The sequence below is a fragment of the Amblyraja radiata genome, chromosome 4 (genome assembly GCF_010909765.2).
Source record: "Amblyraja radiata isolate CabotCenter1 chromosome 4, sAmbRad1.1.pri, whole genome shotgun sequence".
NCBI lineage: Eukaryota > Metazoa > Chordata > Chondrichthyes > Rajiformes > Rajidae > Amblyraja > Amblyraja radiata.
In genome coordinates, this window is record NC_045959.1 from 106,113,189 (window position 1) to 106,135,380 (window position 22,192).

The window sequence follows — 22,192 nt, forward strand, 5'->3', positions numbered from 1 at the left end:
AGTGAAGGGGGCGGAGAGAGAGACGGAAGGTGGTGGGGTAGAGAGGGAAGGGTGGTGGGGGAGAGAGGGATGGGGGTGGGAGGAGGAGGGGGAGGAGAGGGAGAGGGGTGAGGAGAGGGAGATGGAGAGGGGGAGGAGAGAGGGGTGGGGGAGGGGAGGAGAGAGGGGAAGGGGAGAGAGTTGTGGGGGAGGGGGGAGATGAGGTACCACCATGAGGTACCACCTCCAGTTTAAATTCCATTTGGAATATTTTGGAGGACCAAGAAACCAAGAAACATGGAACCAGAAAGGTTCAAGAAGAAGGCTTGTTGTCAACTTCCCAAGAACAGCTGGGAAAGTAAATCAATGCCATCTTTACCAACAAGAGGTGGCACAGTGGCACAATAGTCGAGTTGCTGCCTTACTGCCGGGTTCGATCCTGACTACGGGTGCTGTCTGTATGGAGTTTGTACGTTCATCCTGTGAATGCGTGAATTTTCTCCGAGTTCTCCGGTTTCCTCCCACACTTCAAAAACGTATAGGTTTGTAGGTTAATTGGCTTCTGTAAATTGGCCCTAGTGTGTAGGATAGTGTTAGTGTATGGGGATCACTGGTTGGCCGCGGGCACGGTGGGCCGAAGGGCCTGTTTCCACACTGTATCTCTAGTCTAATGTCTAACAATACAGTTATATTACAAAATCTGGCTTGATTGTAGTTCGTAATGGGGCCGTGCTTTTAAATGTGTTGAAGATTTCTGCCTGTATTCAGACAACAAGCTCCAAGCTACTGCCACCATCTGTGTGAAAATCCTTTCCTTGTCTCTGCTTTAATCCTTCTTCTTTAATCAAAACCCCATGTTGACCCTCAGGTAAGGAAAGTAGATCCTTCCTAATTATTCAGCCTCGGCCTCTATTCCGATGAAAATAACTCCACATTGAAATTTTCCTCTTAATGAGATTTAGCTCATTTAGCTGAGGTTTTTGGGTGAAGGAAATTTCCCACTTAGGCTATTTTTTAGGCGACTACAGGCAACTAGGCTGTCACTACATGGTCGCCGGGGTGTCGCCTGTATGGTCGTGAGTCGTCTCCTCAGTCGCCCAAAGTCGTAGCGTCTTTCTGGTCGCCGCTGGATTTTCAACATGTTTAAAATTTTTCGGCAACAGTGGGCTTGATGCCAATGAGCGTAGCTTGACTTCTCCTGAAGTAGGTGCTGTCGTAGGTTGTCGCCAGGATGACATACGTTGTCGCAAGGATGACGTAGGTTGTCGCCGGTGCGGACTTCGGTGAATTCCATTGGCGACTCCCTACGACAACCGGCGACAGGTACCGGAATTGTGGTCGTAGGCAGTCGCCTAAAAAAATCGCCTAAAAAATCGTATAAGTGGGACAGGTCCTTTATGCATCTGCCCAGCTCTCTCTCCAGCACATGTGTCAAGCTGCATCCTAACAAGAGTTGTATACTTGTCCGGCATAAACTTCCTTCTCTTGCAGTCTATGCCTTGGATAAGAAATGAAAAACAAACCATCTAATCTACAGAAATGCTGTCTGACCAACTGAGTTACTCCAGCACATTGGGTCTCTTTTTTCACCAAATCTTTCAGATTGGTTACATTCAGTGATTATGGAAATAGTCTACTTCTGTTCCTGCATATGATTCGATATCCTTCCATTTATTATGCATGCACTTGCCTTGGCTCAACCCCTGAATGCTTTACTTCACACTTCTGAGGATTAAATTCAATTTACCATCTGATCAGACTATCTATATCTTTCTAATCAAATTTAGGTTTAGGTTTATTATTGTCACATGTATCGAGGTACAGTGAAAAGCTTTGGTTTGCATGCTCTCCACACGGATCAGATATACCATGCATAAATACCAAAGATAGAAACAAAATTCTGGAGTAACTCAGTGGGTCAGGCAGCATCTCCGGAGAAAAGGAACAGGTGACGTTTCAGGTCAAGAGTCAGTGAGAGTCAGGGGAGAGGGAAACTGGACATGAAATGGTTCCGAACAAATCAGAACCGGCACCGATGACCAAGGAAATGTGGAGTCCACAATGGTCCATTGTTGGCTGTGGAAGAGGTGATAACGAATGGATACGAACAGTGAAACCAGTAGGACGACTAAGGTGGTGGGAGTATCATGGACTCATAGAGTGATACAGTGTAGAAACAGGCCCTTCAGCCCAACTTGCCCACACCGGCTAACATGTCCCAGCTACACTAGTCACACCTGCCTGCACTTGGTCCTTATCCCTCCAAACCTGTCCTATCCATGTACCTGTCTAACTGTTTCTTAAATGCTGGGAGAGTCCCTGCCACAACTACCTCATCTGGCAGCTTGTTACCATGCAGAGTCTTATTAAATCTTTTCCCCTTCACCTTAAATCTATGTCCTCTGGTCCTCGATTCTCCTACTCTGGGCAAGAGATTCTGTGCATCTACGCGATCTATTCCTCTCATGATTTTATACACCTCTACAAGATCACCCCTCATCCTCCTGCGCTCCAAGGAATAGAGACCCAGGCTACTCAACCTCTCCCTGTAGCTCACATCCTCTAGTCCTGGCAACATCCTTTCTGAACCCTTTCAAGCTTGACAATATCTTCCCTATGGAGAGAGAGGGAATGTGAGGGTTACTTCGCCCTGACGAGCTCAATGCGTTTTACGCACGCTTTGATAGGGCGAATACTGATGTGCCTTCCCGAGCCCCCATTCGCTGTGATGGCATTTCAGTCTCAGTCACAGAGGCCGACGTCAGGAAATCCTTCAGAGGGGTGAACCCCTGAAAAGCACCTGAACCTGATGGTATACCCAGTCGTGTTCTAAAAACCTGTGCGGACCAACTGGCTGGAGTTTTTACGGACATTTTCAGCCTCTCACTTCTGAGGTCTGAGGTCCCCACCTGCTTTAAAAGGGCATCAATTATACCAGTGCCCAAGAAGAGTAAGGTGACGTGCCTCAATGACTATCGACCAGTGGCAATAACGCCGGTGATGATGAAGTGCTTTGAGAGGTTGATCATGGAGCAAATCAACTCCTACCTCGACAAAAACCTGGACCCACTGCAGTTCGCTTACCGCCACAACAGATCAACGGTGGATGCGATCTCGCTGGCCCTCCACTCCGCTCTGGACCACTTGGACAACAAAAACTCATATGTCAGGCTGTTATTCATCGATTACAGCTCGGCATTTAACACAATCATCCCCTCCAAGCTGGTTACCAAACTCGCAGAACTGGGTCTCTGCGCATCCCTCTGCGATTAGATCCTCGACTTCCTCATTCACAGACCACAGTCTGTTCGTATTGGTGGAAATGTGTCAGCCTCGATAACAATCAGCACGGGAGCACCTCAAGGCTGCGTGCTCAGCCCCCTGCTGTACTCATTCTATACCCATGACTGCGTAGCCAATCACAGTGCGAACTCCATCATCAAGTTCGCTGACGACACCACTGTTGTGGGGCGTATCACTGATGGGGATGAGTCAGAGTATAGAAGAGAGATCGAGCAACTGTCCATATGGTGCCAGCGCAATAACCTGGCCCTCAACACCAGCAAAACCAAGGAACTGATTGTGGACTTTGGAAGGAGTAGGAGGGGGACCCACAGCCCCATTTATATCATGGTTGAAAGAGTCAAGAGCTTCAAATTCCTGGGCGTGCACATCTCTGAAGATCTTTCCTGGTCCAAGAACACGAACGCAATTATCAAGAAAGCTCATCAGCGCCTCTACTTCCTGAGAAGTTTACGGAGAGTCGGTTTGTCAAGGAAGACTCGCTCTAACTTCCACAGGTGCACAGTAGAGAGCATGCTGACCGGTTGCATCGTGGCTTGGTTCGGCAATTTGAGCGCCCTGGAGAGGAAAAGACTACAAAAAGTAGTAAACACTGCCCAGTCCATCATCGGCTCTGACCTTCCTTCCATCGAGGGGATTTATCACAGTCGCTGCCTCAAAAAGGCTGGCAGTATCATCAAAGACCCACACCATCCTGGCCCCACACTCATCTCCCTGCTACCTTTAGGTAGAAGGTACAGAAGCCTGAAGACTGCAACAACCAGGTTCAGGAATAGCTACTTCCCCACAGCCATCAGGCTATTAAACCTGGCTTGGACAAAACTCTGATCATTAATAACCAATTATCTGTTATTTGCACTTTATCAGTTTATTTATTCATGTGTGTATATATTTATATCATGGTATATGGACACACTTATCTGTTTTGTAGTAAATGCCTACTATGTTCTGTGTGCTGAAGCAAAGCAAGAATTTCATTGTCCTATACAGGGACACATGACAATAAACTCACTTGAACTTGAACTTGAAATGAGAGAAATCAAGAGTCATACCACTGGGTTGAAAGCTGCCCAAGCGAAATATGAGGTGCTGTTCCTCCACTTTGCGCATGGCCTCACTCTGACAGTGGAGGCAGCTTACAACCCAGCAGTATGAATTTTGATCTCTCTAATTTAAAGACCCTTCTTCAGACTCATTGAGTTATTTCGGGCAGGGGATAAGGATGGTGATTCCAACTTACGTTACACCTCACAGAACGTAACCCTAACAGTAAGTCAGGAAGTACCTGTATATGTTTAAACAAAAGCAGAATACTGCAGATATTGGAATGCAGATTGCTGGAAATATGAGCAGTAAATGCTGGGAGCAGTCTTCTTGTCAGGTAATATCAGTGAACAATCAAGTGGCCTTCATCAGTCAGAGCATTGAGTATAGAAGTTGGGAGGTCATGTTGGCGCTGTATAAGACATTGGCGAGACCGCATTTTGAGTATTTTGTTCAGTTCAGGGCATCATGTTATAGGGAAGACTAGACTAAGTGGGACCCAGTCACCACGGGAGGGGGGGGGGAGGGGGGGGTAGGAGAGGAAGTGTGTGGGGGGGTATGTGTGTGCATGGGGGGTTTTGCGGGAGAGGGGTGTGTGGGCTGGGGGGGTGTGGGAGAGGGGTGTTTGTTGGTGGGGGAGGGTTGTGAGGGGTGTGTGGAAGGGAGGGGTATGTGGGAGGGATGGGTATGGGGGGGGTTGGGGTGGGGGGGAGGGGTGTGGTGGCGGGGGGAGGGTTGTGGGGGCAGGGGGTAGGGGGGGAGGGAGGAGGGAGTTCAGAGAAAGGACGGGGGAAGAGCCATGGGGGAGAGTGCAGTATTACAGGGGAGGGGGGCAGAAGCCAGTGAGGGGGACCAGAAGGGAAGGGGTTGGGGGTGCGATGGGGACTCACAGCGGGCATTGGTCGCTTCGTTGGTCGTTCGCCGGGAGTCTCCGCTTTCCCTTTGGCGACATCGGTGCCATCTCCGACTCCGCGCTGGCTGTGCTGGGTCATTCCGGGCCATCCAGACCCTCCCAAAGCAGCAGTAAAGACACGGGGGGGGGGGGGAGAGTGCTCGGGGTGTGTGTGGGCAGGGGGAGGATTGTGAGGGGTATGTGGAAGGGAGGGGTGTGTGAGAGGGAGGGGTGTCTGCTGATCTCACGATTTTTTAAACCTTCATAACTTTTGAAATATTCCACCGATCAGAATAAAACTTGGTGCGCTTGGAGCAAAGGAGAACGGTGAGTAATGTGGCGAAAAAACCCTAGCGATATAGGGTACTGTTTTTGCGCAAAATTTAAAAAAACGCAAACCGGAAGAGGACAAGATGAGTTTTAGTAATAGTATAGATAATAGTGTAGATACAAGCTTGAAAGGGTTCAGAAAAGATTTACGAGGATGTTGCCAGGACTAGAGGTTATGAGCTATAGGATGAGGTTGAGTAGGTTGGGTCTCTATTTCATGGCACGCAGGAGGATGAGGGGAGATCTTATAGAGGTATACAAAATCATGAGAGGAAGTAGGAGAATTAAGGACCAGAGGACATAGGTTCAAGGTAAAGGGGAAAAGATTTAATAGGATTCCGAGGGGTAACCTTTTTCACACAAAGGGTGGTGGGTGTATGGAATAAGCTGCCACAGGAGGTAGTTGAGGCTGGGACTATCCCATCGTTTAAGAAACAGTTAGACAGGTTTGGAGGCATATGAACCAAGCACAGGCAAGAGGGCCTAGTGTAGCTGAGACATTGTTGGCCGGTGTTTGCGAGTTGGGCCGAAGGGCCAGTTTCCACACTGTATCACTCTATGACTGTAGAGTTAGAACTTCAGGTCAATAAAGTTCATCAAAGTTGCAGAGTTTTCTATTTGTATTTGGAATTAAGGGTCAAACTGTCAGTGTTATTTATCCCGTGTCTTGAGCTAATGAAGCCTGCCATACATTTGCTGAGACCAAATACATTAAGGTAAATTTAAACTATTTTTAAATAGCCTGTATTTTTCATAAAAGGCTTACATGAATCGCTCTGATTTTTAGATAATTATTTCCCATTTACATGGCAGCACTTCTGAAACAATCATTCCTGCTTTATTTCCTCTGTTACAGTACATTAATCTTTTTCCTCATTATCTTTTTGTATAAGTTATTTGAAAATATTGAACAAAATTCCCCTCCAAGGACATTACAAATAGGAAATTAAGCCACTAACAATTCAGTATGCTGTTACAAAAGGAATGACGCCACTGTTGTCATGGCAACCAGCTTACTAATGATTTCTGCTTATTCAAAGTGCCCAATTTGTCAACTAATGTAAAGTTCTCCCAGGTTTATTTTGCTATCTTAAAAGATGTAAAGGAAACAAAAATTACATTAAGATAGCACACATCGAGATCTTGCAAGGCACTTTAAACCGAGGTAGTTCTTTCTTTTAATCTGAAGATTTATACACCTTAGTAATACCTGTATATAGCAACTTGCATCCAGCGGAGTTCATTGATAGTCATGTGATAATGAGCGATTATGAAACTTGGAATTCCCTTATCTAAAGAGCTGTGGATCTTGGGTCATTACATATAGAAGGCATGGAAGTGGGATTGAGGCCAGAGGTCAGATAGAGTCATACCGGGTGGAAACAGGCCCTTCAGCCCAACCTGTCCATGCCATCAATATGCCCCATCTACAGTACACTAGTCCCACCAGCCGCGTGTTTGGCCTATGCCCTTCTAAACCAGTCCTATCCATGTGCCTGTCCAAATGCCATTATGATAGTACCTGCCTCAACTACCTCCTGCAGCAGCTTGGTCCATATACCCACCAACCATTGTGTAAAGAAGTTACCCCTCAGGTTCCTTTTAAATCTTAACCTCCTGGAACAGGTTCAAGGAGCATAAATGTTTTACCTATGTTATTAGTCTCTTGTTCTCTGTCTTATCCAAAATATGGTCCTTCTACCAGTGAGGAACTCATTCAGTACAGAAGAGAAATGTCAGCATCAATTTCCTTCTCAAGTCTCTGGAGAGGGACTTGGATACACATTTTTTTGACTTAGTGGTGACAGTGTTACTATTCAATCTATGCTATCCCAGATGCTTAACACAATCACATATACAGTGCATTCACAATCACATATGTAGTAATAATTCTTGTCGAAATCATTTCGTTGTTGGAATTTTCACTTGCGTGTCAGCTGAGTGGGACTATGATGAAGTACGTTTCGTCACAGTAAAAAGCATTATTATATATTGTTCTTAATTAATCCCCTTCCCCCTCCTCGCTCCTCTCCCCTCCCCACTCCTCTCTCCCCTCTCCCTCACACCCCCCCCCCCCTTCCCCCCCTCTCACCCTCTCTCTCCCCTCTCCCCCTCCTCCCCCCTCCTCTCTTCCCCCCTCCTCCCCCCCCACTCTCCCCGCTCCTCTCTTCCCCACTCCTCTCTTCCCCACTCCTCTCTGCAACTGCGCGTTGAGGGGACGGGACCCAACGGGTCCCACTTGGTCTAGTAAATATTAAATATCCTCTGCTATCTTATGCAGTAACAAAAAATACTACCAATGTATGGCCAGTAATTTTGACTGGCACACAACTCAGTGTGGAATACTAATGTTTCATAAGGACCTTACCAGCAGAATTAATGTTGCACCTCAAATTATTCCATCGATGCTTTTGCTCGTAGCACCGTAAGGACAACTGGGAGTGTCTTGTATCCATGTAGATATTTATTTATTTATGGTACGATATTTAAAATCTGGTGTTTAATTCAGAGACGAATGTTGGCCAGGGTACAATGAAAACTTGTGTATAACAACAGATGCTGGTTATACCAATGAAAGACATAAAGTACTGGAGTAATTCAGTAGGTCTGGTAGCATCTCTGGTGAAAAGGGATGGGTGCTGTTTCCTTGAATGGAGTCAAGGGGGGAGGTAAAGCGACAAGTGCAGCATATCTTGCGGTTGCAAGGGAAAGTGCCCGGAGAGGGGGTGTTTCGGGTGGGGAGGGACGAATTGACTAGGAATTGACCTCCCCCCTTGACTCCATTCAAGTGCGGCAGAGGTTCACCTGTACCTCCTCCAATCTCATCTATTGCATCCGCTGCTCTAGATGTCAGCTGCTCTACATCGGTGAGACCACGCGTAGGCTTGGCGATCGCTTCGCCTAACACCTCTGCTCGGTTCGCAATAACCAACCAGATCTCCCGGTGGCTCAGCACTTCAACTCCCCCTCCCATTCCGAATCCGACCTTTCTGTCCTGGGCCTCCTCCATGGCCAGAGTGAGGCCCACCGCAAATTGGAGGAGCAGCACCTCATATTTCGTTTGGGCAGTCTGCACCCCAGTGGTATGAACACTGACTTCTCTAATTTCCGATAGTCCCTACTTTCTCCTCCCCTTCTCAGCTCTCCCTCAGCCCACTGGCTCCCCCTCTTCCTTTCTTCTTCCCGCCCCCTGCCCCCTCCCAGACTCACATCAGTCTGAAGAAGGGTTTTGACCCAAAACGTTGCCTATTTCCTTCGCTCCATAGATGCTGCCTCGCCCGCTGAGTTTCTCCAGCATTTTTGTCTACCTTCGATTTTCCAGCATCTGCAGTTCCTTCTTAAACTAAACAATGGATGATTTTACAGTAATTTTAGTAACCTGGAATAGAGTGACATATAGGGTCAGAAACTCATTTCAGACCTAATAAGGACTGTAGGCTTATGAATAATCTGGTTTATCTTTAGGAGTTATCTTTATCTAGGCTTATATATTGTGCTGAGAACTACTGTATATTCTGCACTCTTTATTTTCCCCTTCACTCTATCTATTGTACTTGAGTTTGACTTCATTGTATAGTATCATCAGATCTAAGTGGATAACATGCAAAACAAAGGTTTTCACTGGTCCACTGGACAATAATAAACTAGATCTAAATAAGCAATCAAAGGCACAGAGTTCCCTGATTTTGACCTCTCCTTTCTCCTATAGTAAGTTGTACTTTGTTTCTTCCAATCTACTGGGTATGATTTAGAAACATAGAAACATAGAAAATAGGTGCAGGAGTAGGCCATTCGGCCCATCGAGCCTGCACCGCCATTCAATATGATCATGGCAGATCATCCAACTCAGTATCCTGTACCTGCCTTCTCTCCATACCCACTGATCCCTTTAGCCACAAGGGCCACATCTAACTCCCTTTAGATCTAGGAATTCTGAAAGTTCAAAACAAGTAAAATTACTATCTCTGCCGACAACTTATTTTAAAACCTTAACAATATTCCCCATCACATTAGGTAATTGTTTTTAGTCTTACAAATATTTTCATGTTCATAAGTTCTAGGAGCAGAATTAGGCCATTCAACCCATCAAGTCTATGCCACCATTGAATCATGGCTGATTTATCATTCCCTCTCAACCCTATTTTCCTGCCTTCTCCCCATAATTCCTGACACCCTTACTAATCAAGAATCTGTCAATCCCCATCTTAAACATATCCATTAACATATCCACAGCCATCCGTGGCAATGAATTCTACAAATTCACCTCCCTCTGATTCCTCCTCATTTCCTTTCTAAAGGTAAGCCCTTTTATTATGAGGCTATGGTCTCTAGTCCTAGACGCTCCCACTAGAGGAAATTTCCTCTCCACATCAAGTCAATTCAAGTCAATTTTATTTGTCACATACACATACAAGATGTGCAGTGAAATGAAAGTGGCAATGCCTGCGGATTGTGCAAAAACAACAGAACAGAATAGAGCAGAATCAGTATTTACATGTTAGAAAAAAAACAATTTTAAAAAGACACAACACAACAGTAAATTAGTACAGTAAATGAGTCCCTGGTGAGATAAGAGCTTACAGTTCTGATGGCCTGTGGGACGAAACTCCTTCTCATCCTCTCTGTTTTCATGGCATTAAAGCGGAGGTGTTTGCCTGACCGTAGCAGCTGGAACAGTCCGTTGCTGGGGTGGTAGGGGTCCCCCATAATGTTGCCGGCTCTGGATCTGCACCTTCTGATGTATAGGTCCTGCAGGGGGGCGAGTGAAGTTCCCATAGTGCGTTCGGCCGAAAGCACTACTCTCTGTAGAGCCTTCCTGTCCTGGGCAGAGCAGTTCCCAAACCAGATTGTGATATTGCCGGACAAGATGCTTTCCACAGCCCCTGAGTTGAAGCACTGAAGGATCCTCAGAGAGACTCTGAATTTCCTCAGCTGCCTGAGGTGGTAAAGGCGCTGCCTTGCCTTACTCACCAGTGCAGCAGCGTGTGTTGTCCATGTCAGATCCTTTGTGTTGTGGACTCCCAGATATTTAAAGCAGCTCACCCTATCCACAATAGCCCCATTTATCTCCAGTGGTGTGTACGTCCTCGGATGTTGTGCCCTTCTAAAGTCCACAATCAGCTCCTTAGTTTTTATGACATTCAAGAGGAGGTTGTTGTCCTGACACCAGAGTGCCAGATCAGCCACCTCCTCCCAGTAGGCCTTCTCATTGTTATCGGAGATCAGGCCTACCACCACAGTGTCATCAACAAACTTGATTATGGAGTTGGAGCTGAACCTGGCCACCCATTCATGTGTGACAGTAGAGGGCTGTGAGGACGCAACCTTGGGGGGATCCTGTGTTCAGGGTGAGGGTGTTCGATGTATGTCTTCCCATCTTGACTACCTGGGGCCTGGTGGAGAGAAAGTCCAGGGCCCAGGCACACAGGGGGGTGTTAAGTCCCAATTCCAGCAGCTACTCAGCATGTCTGGTGGGGACTATCGTATTGAAGGCTGAACTGAAGTCAATGGACCGCATCCTCACACAGCCCCCTTTCTGGCTGTCAAGGTTAGAGAGAGCGGTGTGCAGAACCTTTGAGACCGCATCGTCCATGGATCTGTTCGGACGGTATGCGAACTGTAGCGGGTCCATGTTGTGAGGGAGGAAGGCGCAGATGTGGTTCTTGAACAGCCTCTCGAAGCATTTCATGACCACCGAGGTGAGGGCCACCAGTCAGTAGTCATTCAAACAAGCTGGAGAGGTATTCTTTGGTACTGGTACAATGATGGTACTCTATCCAGGCCTTTCACTATTTGGTAAGTTTCAATGAGGTCCCCCTTGATCCTTATAAACTCCAGCGAGTACAGGACCAGTGCCATTTTCTTTTTTTACTAACATTGAATTGTTTTTTGTTCCTTATTCATTCTAAATTTTTTGTTTTTCACTATTTCTGCTCCAGTTTTCAGATGATATCCAGGAGCAGCACATAAATAGGAATATGAGATATCATTATATATAGAGTAGTGATGTTGAATGTGATAAATATAGGTTTTATTACTTATTCTCATATATATGCATCCACGCAGATTTCCTCCGCCTGACAAGACATAAAATGGCATATTCCGGGGAAATTTTACCGTTCCCTCGGTTTAAATGCTAATTTTAAGAATTGCCTCCTGTAGTAACAAGCAGAAAAATACTGTAATCATCCGATTTCACTGACTCCAGATTTTTATGCAGGGTTATAATAGTTAATTGCATCGCAATCTAAATATATTGTGCGTAGAAAAACATTGCTGCATGCTGTTATGTTGTGACAGACCATTATCTACCACAATATTCAAGGTAGTAGCAGTATTCTGAATGTTCCTGTCTTCAGCTCCTTGCTTCTAGTGATGTTATGGAACTGATGCATTCAACAAAGCATAACTCTTATGGCAGCAGCACCATCTGCAATGCCAGCCTTCATTTGATTGATGAATGCAATTCTGACCTACGGCAAGCAAAATGTGCCACACGCCGTGCTAAAGATAGCCACATTTACGGTACTTTTCTGCCAGTGCAGGCGCATCAGTACAGTCTTTTCATTACATTCATTACGTTTCCGCTAACCCTTATTGTCTACATAATTAGCTTTGGCAACCTTTTCAATGAGTATTATGGAAATAGAGGACCTGTAGCAACATTGCCTTAAAAGCCACATATATAAAGTCAGTCCCTTTATAGAAACATAGAAACATAGAAAATAGGTGCAGGAGGAGGCCATTTGGCCCTGCGAGCCTGCACCGCCATTCATTGTGATCATGACTTACCATCCACAATCAGTAACCCATGCCTGCCTTCTCCCCATATCCCTTGATTCCGCTAGCCCCTAGAGCTCTATCTAACTTTCTTTTAAATTCATCCAGTGATTTTGCCTCTACTGCCTTCTGTGGCAGAGAATTCCACAAATCGGTAATTTGTTAGCCGAAGCCGGTTGCGATGCTAGTTGAAGGTGGTTGCCGGAGGACTAAAAAATTACCGGTTTTTAAAACGGCAACCTGTTTTTAGTCGTGGCCGGTTTTTGAATTTTTTGAAACAATCGCCGGAACATAGAAGAGGCGGAAACCACTTTCGACCATTAGGGAGACTGACAAAAATCTCCGGGAACCGCACGGAAACCTTGGGTGGGGCGCAGAGTCTCCAGAGGTTTCCGTTCAGGTTTCCTAAGTGGGACAGGGGCATTACTGTCTTGGTACTCACCAGCCAAATCATTAAACTTCTTGCTGACCTCTTTGTCTGAGAGAACAGTCAACAGTCATTGCATACTGTCTGCCTATGATGTGGCCACTCTCATTCAAATAGAGCTGTCCCTCTATTCACGGTTAAAGCCATTAGCACCTCTGTGACACCAGCCCGGAATTACAGTATATTAAAAGGCTGTTAAGCCATTTCTCCTCATTATTTCCACCAAGTGTAGCCGCCTGAAAGCATCATGACGCTATTCAGACCATTGTACATTTTTTCACGTTGGTGAAATGCAAAATAACCATTCACTCCACCAATACTAAATCCCTGACACTAACAAATGGTGTGAAAGTTCTGATGTGTATCAAAACATTTGTATGACCCCTATCCTCAAAGTAAATGGATCTGAGGATGTAACTGGGACTAGAAGGCTTAGGTGAGGGTGGATCGCCTATCCCACTTAGGAAACCTGAACGGAAACCTCTGGAGACTTTGCTCCCCACCCAAGGTTTCCGTGCGGTTCCCGGAGGTTGCAGTTGGTTGCCGGAGGTTGCAGGTAGTGGAAGCAGGTAGGGAGACTGACAAAAACCTCCGGGAACCGCACGGAAACCTTGGGTGGGGCGCAAAGTCTCCAGAGGTTTCCGTTCAGGTTTCCTAAGTGGGACAGGGGCATGATGAAGACTTTTCTCCCTGGAGCGTAGGACTTGGTCGGCATAGATTAGTGGCGTTGTTTTTGTTCTAAATTAAAAAGAAAAAAATTGAAGGAAGCAATCAGCGGAAGAGCCAGAGATTACAATTTTTTTATCTACACCTAAAAAATTGATATGATTTCCATAACACTGGCTGACACAGTAATGAAAGTTGATTCGATGGTAACTTTCAAAAAGGAATAGGTTAATTGCACAAAAGTGTAAAACCTACAGAGTTAACAGGGAAGATTAAGGATGTGGAACTAATTGGAAAGCTCTTTCAAAGGGCCAGCACAGGCAGAATGGAACAAACGACTTCATTTCATGCTCCAAGCATCTAAGATTCAAACATAAATTCATTCTGAGTGAAAAAGCAGGAAAAAAAGAGAGAAGATTTGCCTGTGTTGCGGGGATGGTTGCGGGGAAGGGAGTGAGGATTCGTGCACTTCGTCAGAACTGCAGCAGAAACAGATCTAGCCCAAAGAGCAGTTCAAACTGTCTAATATCATTATATTTGAAGCCACTGCAACGCATAAGCTTTGAAGCCTGTGGCTACAAAGTCATAGGCAGAAAGTGCAATCAGCGTTTATGAAGCAAAGTATCGGTGTACATCAAATATTTCTTCCAACAGTACCAAATTTCCGTATTATTGTGCCCAGTGGTAATTTTAATGTTATTTTTCATTCATATTGCTAATGACAGAAAGTAGTGGGCTTTAAAACATATTCATAAAGAATGTAAAGTACACACAGCTCGTAGGATAGACTGGATGATATTTTATTCTGCACCTGTTGAAAACACAATTGACCCGAGGATATTCACTTCTGATTAGAAGGTGACAAAATGAAAAATATATTTGATTCTCCTGTATTAGATTCCCTTACATTCTTAAGTATTAAAGATAAGAGCAAACTCCAAAGATATGATTCTATAATATTGATTTTCTAATCTGTGCATTTTCTTGGCTGTGTTAGACTGATTAAATAGAAATGAGAAAACACTATTCAAAATCAATAAAACTCAAAGTAAGCCTGTATTTCGCTAGAAGCATGTAAGCAATTACCAAATATACTTTTTGGCTGAGTTGCTATTTAATGTTAAAGTATGCTTTCTGACTTAAAATCTGTTTCCACAGCTTGATCTCGTGTCAATAATCCCGTCTGATTTATTATATTTGCTGTTTGATTATAATCCCCTGTTCCGACTAAACCGTTTACTTAAGGTAAATTCACCCTGTTTATTGGTTTATTGCTGGACCTTTTTTTTATTGACAGTGTTAAATTCAACCTGCAAGTTGGTGTAAATCTCATCTTTGTTATAATGGACCTTTGGAATGTGTCTGAATTGCCAAAACGTGACAAGATCTATAAATCATACTTAGATTGCTTAAAATAAAATGGGATACATGGCATTGCTTCATTAGGCAGTTATAGTCAAGTGAAATGATTCAGGAAAATATTACACATGGGAGTGATACGCTGTAACCATTTGCTTCAATTAATTATTCATGTAAAATCTCGATCCTGAGCCCATAAAATTCAATTCAATTCTGTTAATAACAGTTTTTAAGGCCCTGCTTTTTAATGCCTTCTCATGATGTTAATCCAAGTACATGGAAATAAAATGAAAGATTTTCTTTGTTATCCCTTTCTCTAGTTTCGCACCAGAGCTTGGGATTGTGGTAAACAAATCTGGATTGATTCTGTCATGGCAGACTTGGGACTAACTGGGGAAAGATTTGGGAACAATTTTGCTCATTTCTCCCCTTGCATTAATTGAAATCTTTAGAAAAGCTTTGACTTGTGGATGTAACGGGGGAAATGGAGTTGGGTCATCCGAGGCTTGCCTCAACTAATCAAAACAGTAGTTTGATAGTAAATGCAAGAAGTGCAACTCATGTTTGCCGAATTGCGGGAAAATTTACCAACAACATGAGGGGCACCGTCAGCCAGCCAATCTTGGGCAAATAAAGTACAATTGCCAAGTGCACATGCGTGTACCTTGGTACATGTGACAATAATAGACCAAAACCTCGTGTACAAGGCAATGAATATTGAGAAGGATAGATATACAACATAGAAAAGTACAGCACAGGGTGACGCCCTTCAACCCACAATGTTTATGCTAAGATATAGTCTCCAACTTTCTGTATTTAAGGCTCTAGTACCAAACATATAAATTTAATGCAAATTCAAACATAATTTCTTCCTGTCTCCCCATCCATCTCCAGAACTTTTTTTTTTATTGCGCAAAAGATCGCAATCCATTAGGGAATGGTCCATTCTCTCTTGGCAGCTGACATTTAATCATTTAAAACTTCTGCCTGGTAATAAACCACACGGAACTTCCTTCGCTTCTCTAAGTCTGTATCTGTATGAAGTTGGTAACATAATAATCCTTTTTATACTTCAAAAGTATCTAATTGGATATGAAATATTTGGGATCTACTGATGTTACAATGAGGTAGTTTAAGATTGCAAATTCTTTCTCAATAACCAATAACAACAGCATACAGCATACAGGTCCACCACCGATTTTCCGGAAACTAGTAGTCCGCCAGCAGATCCGTTCCTATAGCCAACGACCGCGGCTCACTTTGCATGTCGGCCCACCAAGGCCTTGTCCACTGTTGGTCCGACAAAATGGAGAATCTAGAAAGGTTCTCAAACCCAGGACGCCAGAAATTTGGTGATGATCCTGTATCGTCGTAATTAAGCATTGACGCTATATAGTTATTTCTAATTAAATATTTTATTTGCCTTCTTTTTGGGTTTTCTTTTTCTCCAGTATTCAATCTTCTTTGAATTCAAAGATCATCTACAATGAAACAAGCTTACATTTACAGGTTGCCAACTTTTTTAAAAAGTCAATAACTTCTGTGTAATATCCATAAAAAGTTATGTTTATTGAACTCAGGTACGAAAATGCAGTTGAATTCCTTTTGCAATACTCAGCGTCGATTTTTTTGATCAAAATAGATGATTTAATTAAGTTGCTTGCTGATATCAGAAACAATCTCAATAATCCAATGGATAAATGCTTTCAAAGCTGCTGACACAATTGCCATTTTTATAATTAAGTAGCTGAGAGCTTATACTTAGCCCCAGTCTTGCTTGGCAGTCTTAAGAATGATTAGCCTCAATTAATTGATGTTGGCTCTTCTCAATTTGTTTGTTCAGTATATTCCTCACTGTGAAACATAATAAATTGTCTGAAAGCTCAGCATCGACCCAACACACAGGAATATCTGTATTTTAGTTTAGTTTAGAGATACAGCACGGAAACAGGCCCTTCGGCCGACCGAGTCCGCACCGACCAGCGATCCCCGCACACTTACACTATCCTACACACAGTGGGGACAATTTACTGTTGTACCACGCCAATTAACCTACAAACCTGTGTGTCTTTGGAGTGTGGGAGGAAACCAAAGATCCCTGAGAAAACCCACGCAGGTTACGGGGAGAACGTACAAACTCCGTATAGACAGCACCCAAAGTCAGGATCGAACCCGTGTCTCTGGCACTGTATGGCAGCAACTCTGCCGCTGCGCCACTGTGCTGTCCAAAAGACTGGTGACCCTAACTTTACTGCAGCACACGTAACTGAAATTCATCCTTAAAGAATAGTAAGATTAAACGAGAACTTACCAGTTCGAAGTTTGATCGTTATTTTATGAGGAGTACGTTGAGGGAATACGTGAAGAACTCCGCCAGGACGCATGCGTGTCATTCTTCAAAACAGCGGTGTGAAATCACAGATAACTGTAATGACTGAACATAGTAAGATTAGAGAAGAAAATACCAGTTGAGTATATGATCAAGGGTGGGAGCGGAGGGCACGTATTCCCTCAACGTACTACTCATAAAATAACGATCAAACTTCGAACTGGTAAGTTCTCGTTTAATCTTACTATTTTACTTCGGAGTCACGTGAGTGACTACGTGAAGATTTCAAAGCTCTGTGATTTCATGCCGTGGAAACGAGTCCATGCATCACATCTGCCTTAATTGACTGTGGGAGGAATTGTGTTAACATGTTTAGACATGAATCCAACATTGAAATCCATGATAAATTGTTAACAACAAATTATAGCCCCTATTTATGGGGTGAAATTATATTACAGAACTTAAAATTGGCTCTGCAAAGTTCCAGTTTAACTACTGGTTTGTGGTAGAATAGTTGGAACATTTTCCCCTGATCCATCCTGCTGTCTCGAGGATTTGGTTCATTGGTCCATCCAACTCCATAGCTGCCGATGTAGTTGCAGCCCTGGTGGAAAAAGATTTGAATATGTTAGTATCCACCCCAGCTGTTGTTAAAACCTGTTTCAGCCATCTGAAAATAGTTTGAACCGACACTTTTTTGTGGGTTTGTTTGTGGCTGATTAGTAGTGCCATCTCATAGCCTCAGATGTTTTTGGTGTTCTCCATATAGAACAATAATTGTCTTATTATACAGAGACGATATCTGTAGGGTAATCCCTAAATTATATTTTGAGGCCTGATGATCCCGGTCTGTTCTGTTTGACTAATTCGTAATATGAAACGTTATATTCCTGTTGAAGAAGTCATATAGTCCAGCCTTAACTTATGTACGACTGTACCCTTAGTGCCGTGACCAAAGCCATCAGCATGACTGTTTTGTGCGTCAGTCTTATGCAGGGACAGAGCTGTTGCTGGAGACCAATTCCTTAGCAACGTTAGGGCAATACTCATATCCCATTTAGAGAGTACCTGGTTCTTGGGGGATAGATATTAAAAATTCCCCTCATAAGTTTGGTTACCAGGGGTGAGTCCCAACAGAATGATGCTCTGATCCTCGCCATAGATATGTTGATAGGGCACTTCTGGCGCAGTTAATGGCACTGTAACTGAGCCCCTCATCATAATGGAGGCCTGCCAGGAATTCGAGAACAGACGTTATGTTCATCAACTGTAGGTGATGTTGTTTCTGTGACAATATATCTCCCATTTCCTGATGTATACCAGATATAGTTTTTGGTGGACTGTCTGTGGCCCGCTGAGATAATGTTCAATGTTCGGTCCGCCAGTCCCAGTTGCAGTAGAGGTTTCTTTAGACTCTACAAATTGATAGGTTTGTTGTTTTTGACATGGATGGGTTCCCCTGGTACAGGATGAACCAATAATCTGGTTGTTTCAGGATGGTGATGCATGGTTAAACCCCATGTTGAGTATCACAGGGAACCATGGTTAAGTAGGCCAATCGGCACTACCAATTAACAGACGCTGAGTCTTGTTGTATTTTTCGTAATACCCGACTGATGATGCAGAAAAGGAGAGAATGCATAGATAAACAATTGCCCCCTCAATGCAGTGAAAAGCATCTGTCCCTGCTGTCCCAGGTCTGGTTCCCAAGAAACACAGTTTGGTAACTGGTGATTAAGTCTTATTTTATTGAATTTGCCTGACCTGATGTCTGTCACTGAATTTTGGGTTACCTGGTAGGTAAGTAGCTAATATTCCAATATTTCTCTGGATACACCATTACCAAATTGTATTAGTCAGATTGTCACTCTGTAGTCTAACACGCTGGTGATTTATCCCAGAGCAGTATGACTTTAGGCCATAGAACGCACCCCACATTTCCAGGTAGTTTATGCCCAGTGTCTGTGATAATGATGCCTCCTGTGCCTCTCATCTACCTCCACAGATGGAGATGGAAATTGGCAGTACCCCAACCAAGCGCACTGGCATCAGTTTGTAGCACCACTAAGGGTTTGCTGATAACGATAGGGTTGGAACAATGCCGAATGTTATCCCTCCACCATTTTAATTCCATAAGCTTTGATTGGTGGCTTATTGGTCTGTTGAAATGACCAGTATTAACTTTGAGTGTTTATATTTTGCCCTTTGTAGATTTTTGGTAATACAAATGTCCAAATTGTGTGGCTGGAAAGGCAGACACTATATGCCAATTATACTTGCTTCCAATCTGATAGACGGTTCACTGATGTCAGTGGGGTTGTTGCAGGCCTCAGTTAAGACTGTAGCCTTGTCCTTTGGTAAAGTCACCGACATGTGAGCTGTCAATAGTGAACCCCAAATAATCCATTATGTTGGTAGGTGTTAGTTTAGATTTAACTGGATGGATGATAACCCCAGTTTTCACCCAATTGTATGGTGGCTGTTACAGCTAGTTATGCCAACTCCAAAGTTATGCCCACAATTAGTATGATCATATGATTATGTATTTGGTAGAGCTCTATACTGCCAGAGCTGCCCCATCCAGTTGAATTTTTTAAAATAACGTTTGTGATCAGTCCGTGTAGGCACTGAATAGTAAGCATCTTTTAGGTCGATGCTAGCCATGGAGTAGCCTTTGGAAATCAGTCCTTTAGCAGTTACCAGTTCCCATTTTGTACTGAATATATAGTACAATGTTTTCCAGCCAATCGTGTTGGGTTTACCCATTACCCCTTTTGTACAATTCAATGGTATATCCCTGGATACTGCTTAGGATATAAGTGTCTGTAGTTAATATACACCATATCCAAAAGAGTGTAATCTCCCACCAATGTGTGTATTATCCACTCTTCCTATAATTTGTAAGGGACCAGACCCACCTACCTCCATTGTTACCAGTGGAAGTTTGCTTCTTCTGTGTGGTCTTCGTGGAGGTTGAGGCGCCGGTGTCTGGGTTTGTTTTTGGGTTGGGGGTTTGCGCATCTTCCAGAAAGGCCGGTCTGGGCTATGGTCTAAAAGACCGCTGTCCTGTATGCCCGGCCTTTGAGCTTTCACCAGCTTCTCTTGTTCTGCTGGTGGGTGCATAAGGGTGCTGTCTTTGGCTGTAGGAGATCCTTAATGTTGTCGCCTTTATGAGCCCCAGGGCTCCGACATGTTTCCAGATGCTATTTCCACGACTGGAACATTCAGAGATGCGCAGTTTCCTGGTCCCAAGTATTTTTGCAGTGGTGTCCATCGTGGTCTGGCTGTATGTATTTGGACACCATGACCAGTAGATTTTGCCTTCCTGCACCCCCTCACACTTGTAGTTTTGTTCGTCAAAACCCCTTTTCAGGGTCATCCCAGAATTAACACCCCAGTACTCCCCTCTGACGAGGGAGATGCACTGTGCAGCCCTACAAGAGGTGCTGCTGTGGGTTTTACATAGTGCCCACAGTGACTAGACTCCATCTCCCGGAGCCTGTCATGTTGGAGCTCGGCTCCATAAGCCGCTCCAACTTTCTTTCCATGTTGGAGCTCGGCTCCATAACCCGCTCCAACTTTCTTTTTCATGTTGGAGCTCGGCTTCATAAGCCGTTCCAACGGGCTCCAGCGCTCACGGTCGCTGGCCGCCCAAAGTCGGACTCATCAGTCAACGACTCTTTTGGTTTTCTTCTTGCCTTCCCGCCCAGACGCAGTGTTTAATCTGGCCGGTGCGGGGGCAAAGTCGGGCACAGCTGTTCCCTTACGGGTGATTCCTGTGCCGCCGGCCACTGCTGGCGTCCGCAACTCCGCGGTCTTCCCCCGCCAGCTTTGTCGCAGCTCTGGTCGACTTCTTTGTCTTGTGCATGTTTCCCCACCTGTAGAACAGTATGGGAACAATAAAGACCGCAGTATCACTTACCTGCAGGTCCAGGCTTAAAACTTGCCGTTAAGGAGGAACGTCCTTCCACCCCTCCTCCTGCCGTTTCGACTTGTCAAAGTCGACGGTCCCATTCTGAATAGTCTCCCGCCCGGCCGTGGTGTTCTGGCCGGCGCGGGACCAAAAGTCGGCACAGCTGATCCCACTTACGGGGCTTGTGCCTTCAGCTGCTGCTGGCTGCCGCAACTTCGCGATCCTCCCCAGCCAGCTTCACTCGCAGCACTTGTGGACACTATTTTGTCCAGCTTCCCCCCCCTGTGTAAAAACAGCGCGGGGACAAACACTACCGCAGAGTAAGTCACTTACCTGCAGGTCGCGGTTTCAAACTTACCGCTGCGGGGGAACGCCCCACCCCGCCTGTCGTTTCGCAAGCGTGAAAGCGATATGACACGCATGCGTCCTGGCGGGGTTCTTCACGTAGTCACTCACGTGACTCCGAAGTAAAATTCACAATTACTACCAAAAAGTTTGGATACGGAATAAAAATTTGATGGTATAAAAGTAATGAAGCAAACTTTTTTTTTCAATTTGCATTCTGTGATACTCATTCAGATGATGCAGCTTTGTGTTACAGAAAATAATGTTCCAGATCTTTTTCCAACAACATAACCCCCATAATGAGGAGCTTATCGGTGTAGCGCAATGTTTTGGATGCTGTGTGAATGAAGTTTGTCAAAGCACAAATAAGGTGCTTAGTGGCACATTCTCATAAATCTATTATAAGCACCAAAATGTGGAGTAAAGGGCCTGTCCCACCAGCATGCAATAGCATGCGTCTAGCGGGACCAAACATGGTCGCTTGAGGCGTACGGCCTCGCGGGGCCGGTCCCACTTTGATCGGCTGAGGTGTATGGACTTGTGCAGGGCTGGTCCCCACATCGCTCGGGGCTCCAAAATTCTTGCACTGTCCGAAATTCCCGCGTGCCAACAGCCTGTCGGCCCGCAGCCGCATTGAGGCCGTCGCAGCGCCGCGATGGGCTTACGCAGCGTCTTGATGGCGTTGCATGGCGTTGCGCGATGACGTCACCGCCGGCTTGCCGTTGCGTGATGACGTCACCGCCCGACGCCGTGCGACGTCCAAATTCAGTCGGCCCGCCTCCTGCCCAGCTGATTGGTGAGTTTGACGTCGGGACCAGTCCCGCA

At 44.9% G+C, this 22,192-nt stretch overlaps 1 protein-coding gene across 1 annotated transcript in view; it reads left to right on the forward strand.

Annotated features, from left to right (window-relative positions):
• cngb3 (cyclic nucleotide gated channel subunit beta 3) overlaps positions 1 to 22,192 on the forward strand; it is a 107,117-nt gene that overhangs the window by 18,585 nt on the left and 66,340 nt on the right. Inside the window, 4 exon segments of the mRNA XM_033020407.1 lie at positions 14,419 to 14,469; positions 14,580 to 14,666; positions 16,232 to 16,262; positions 16,265 to 16,289. Of these exon segments, the coding sequence (XP_032876298.1) occupies positions 14,419 to 14,469; positions 14,580 to 14,666; positions 16,232 to 16,262; positions 16,265 to 16,289 (194 nt within the window).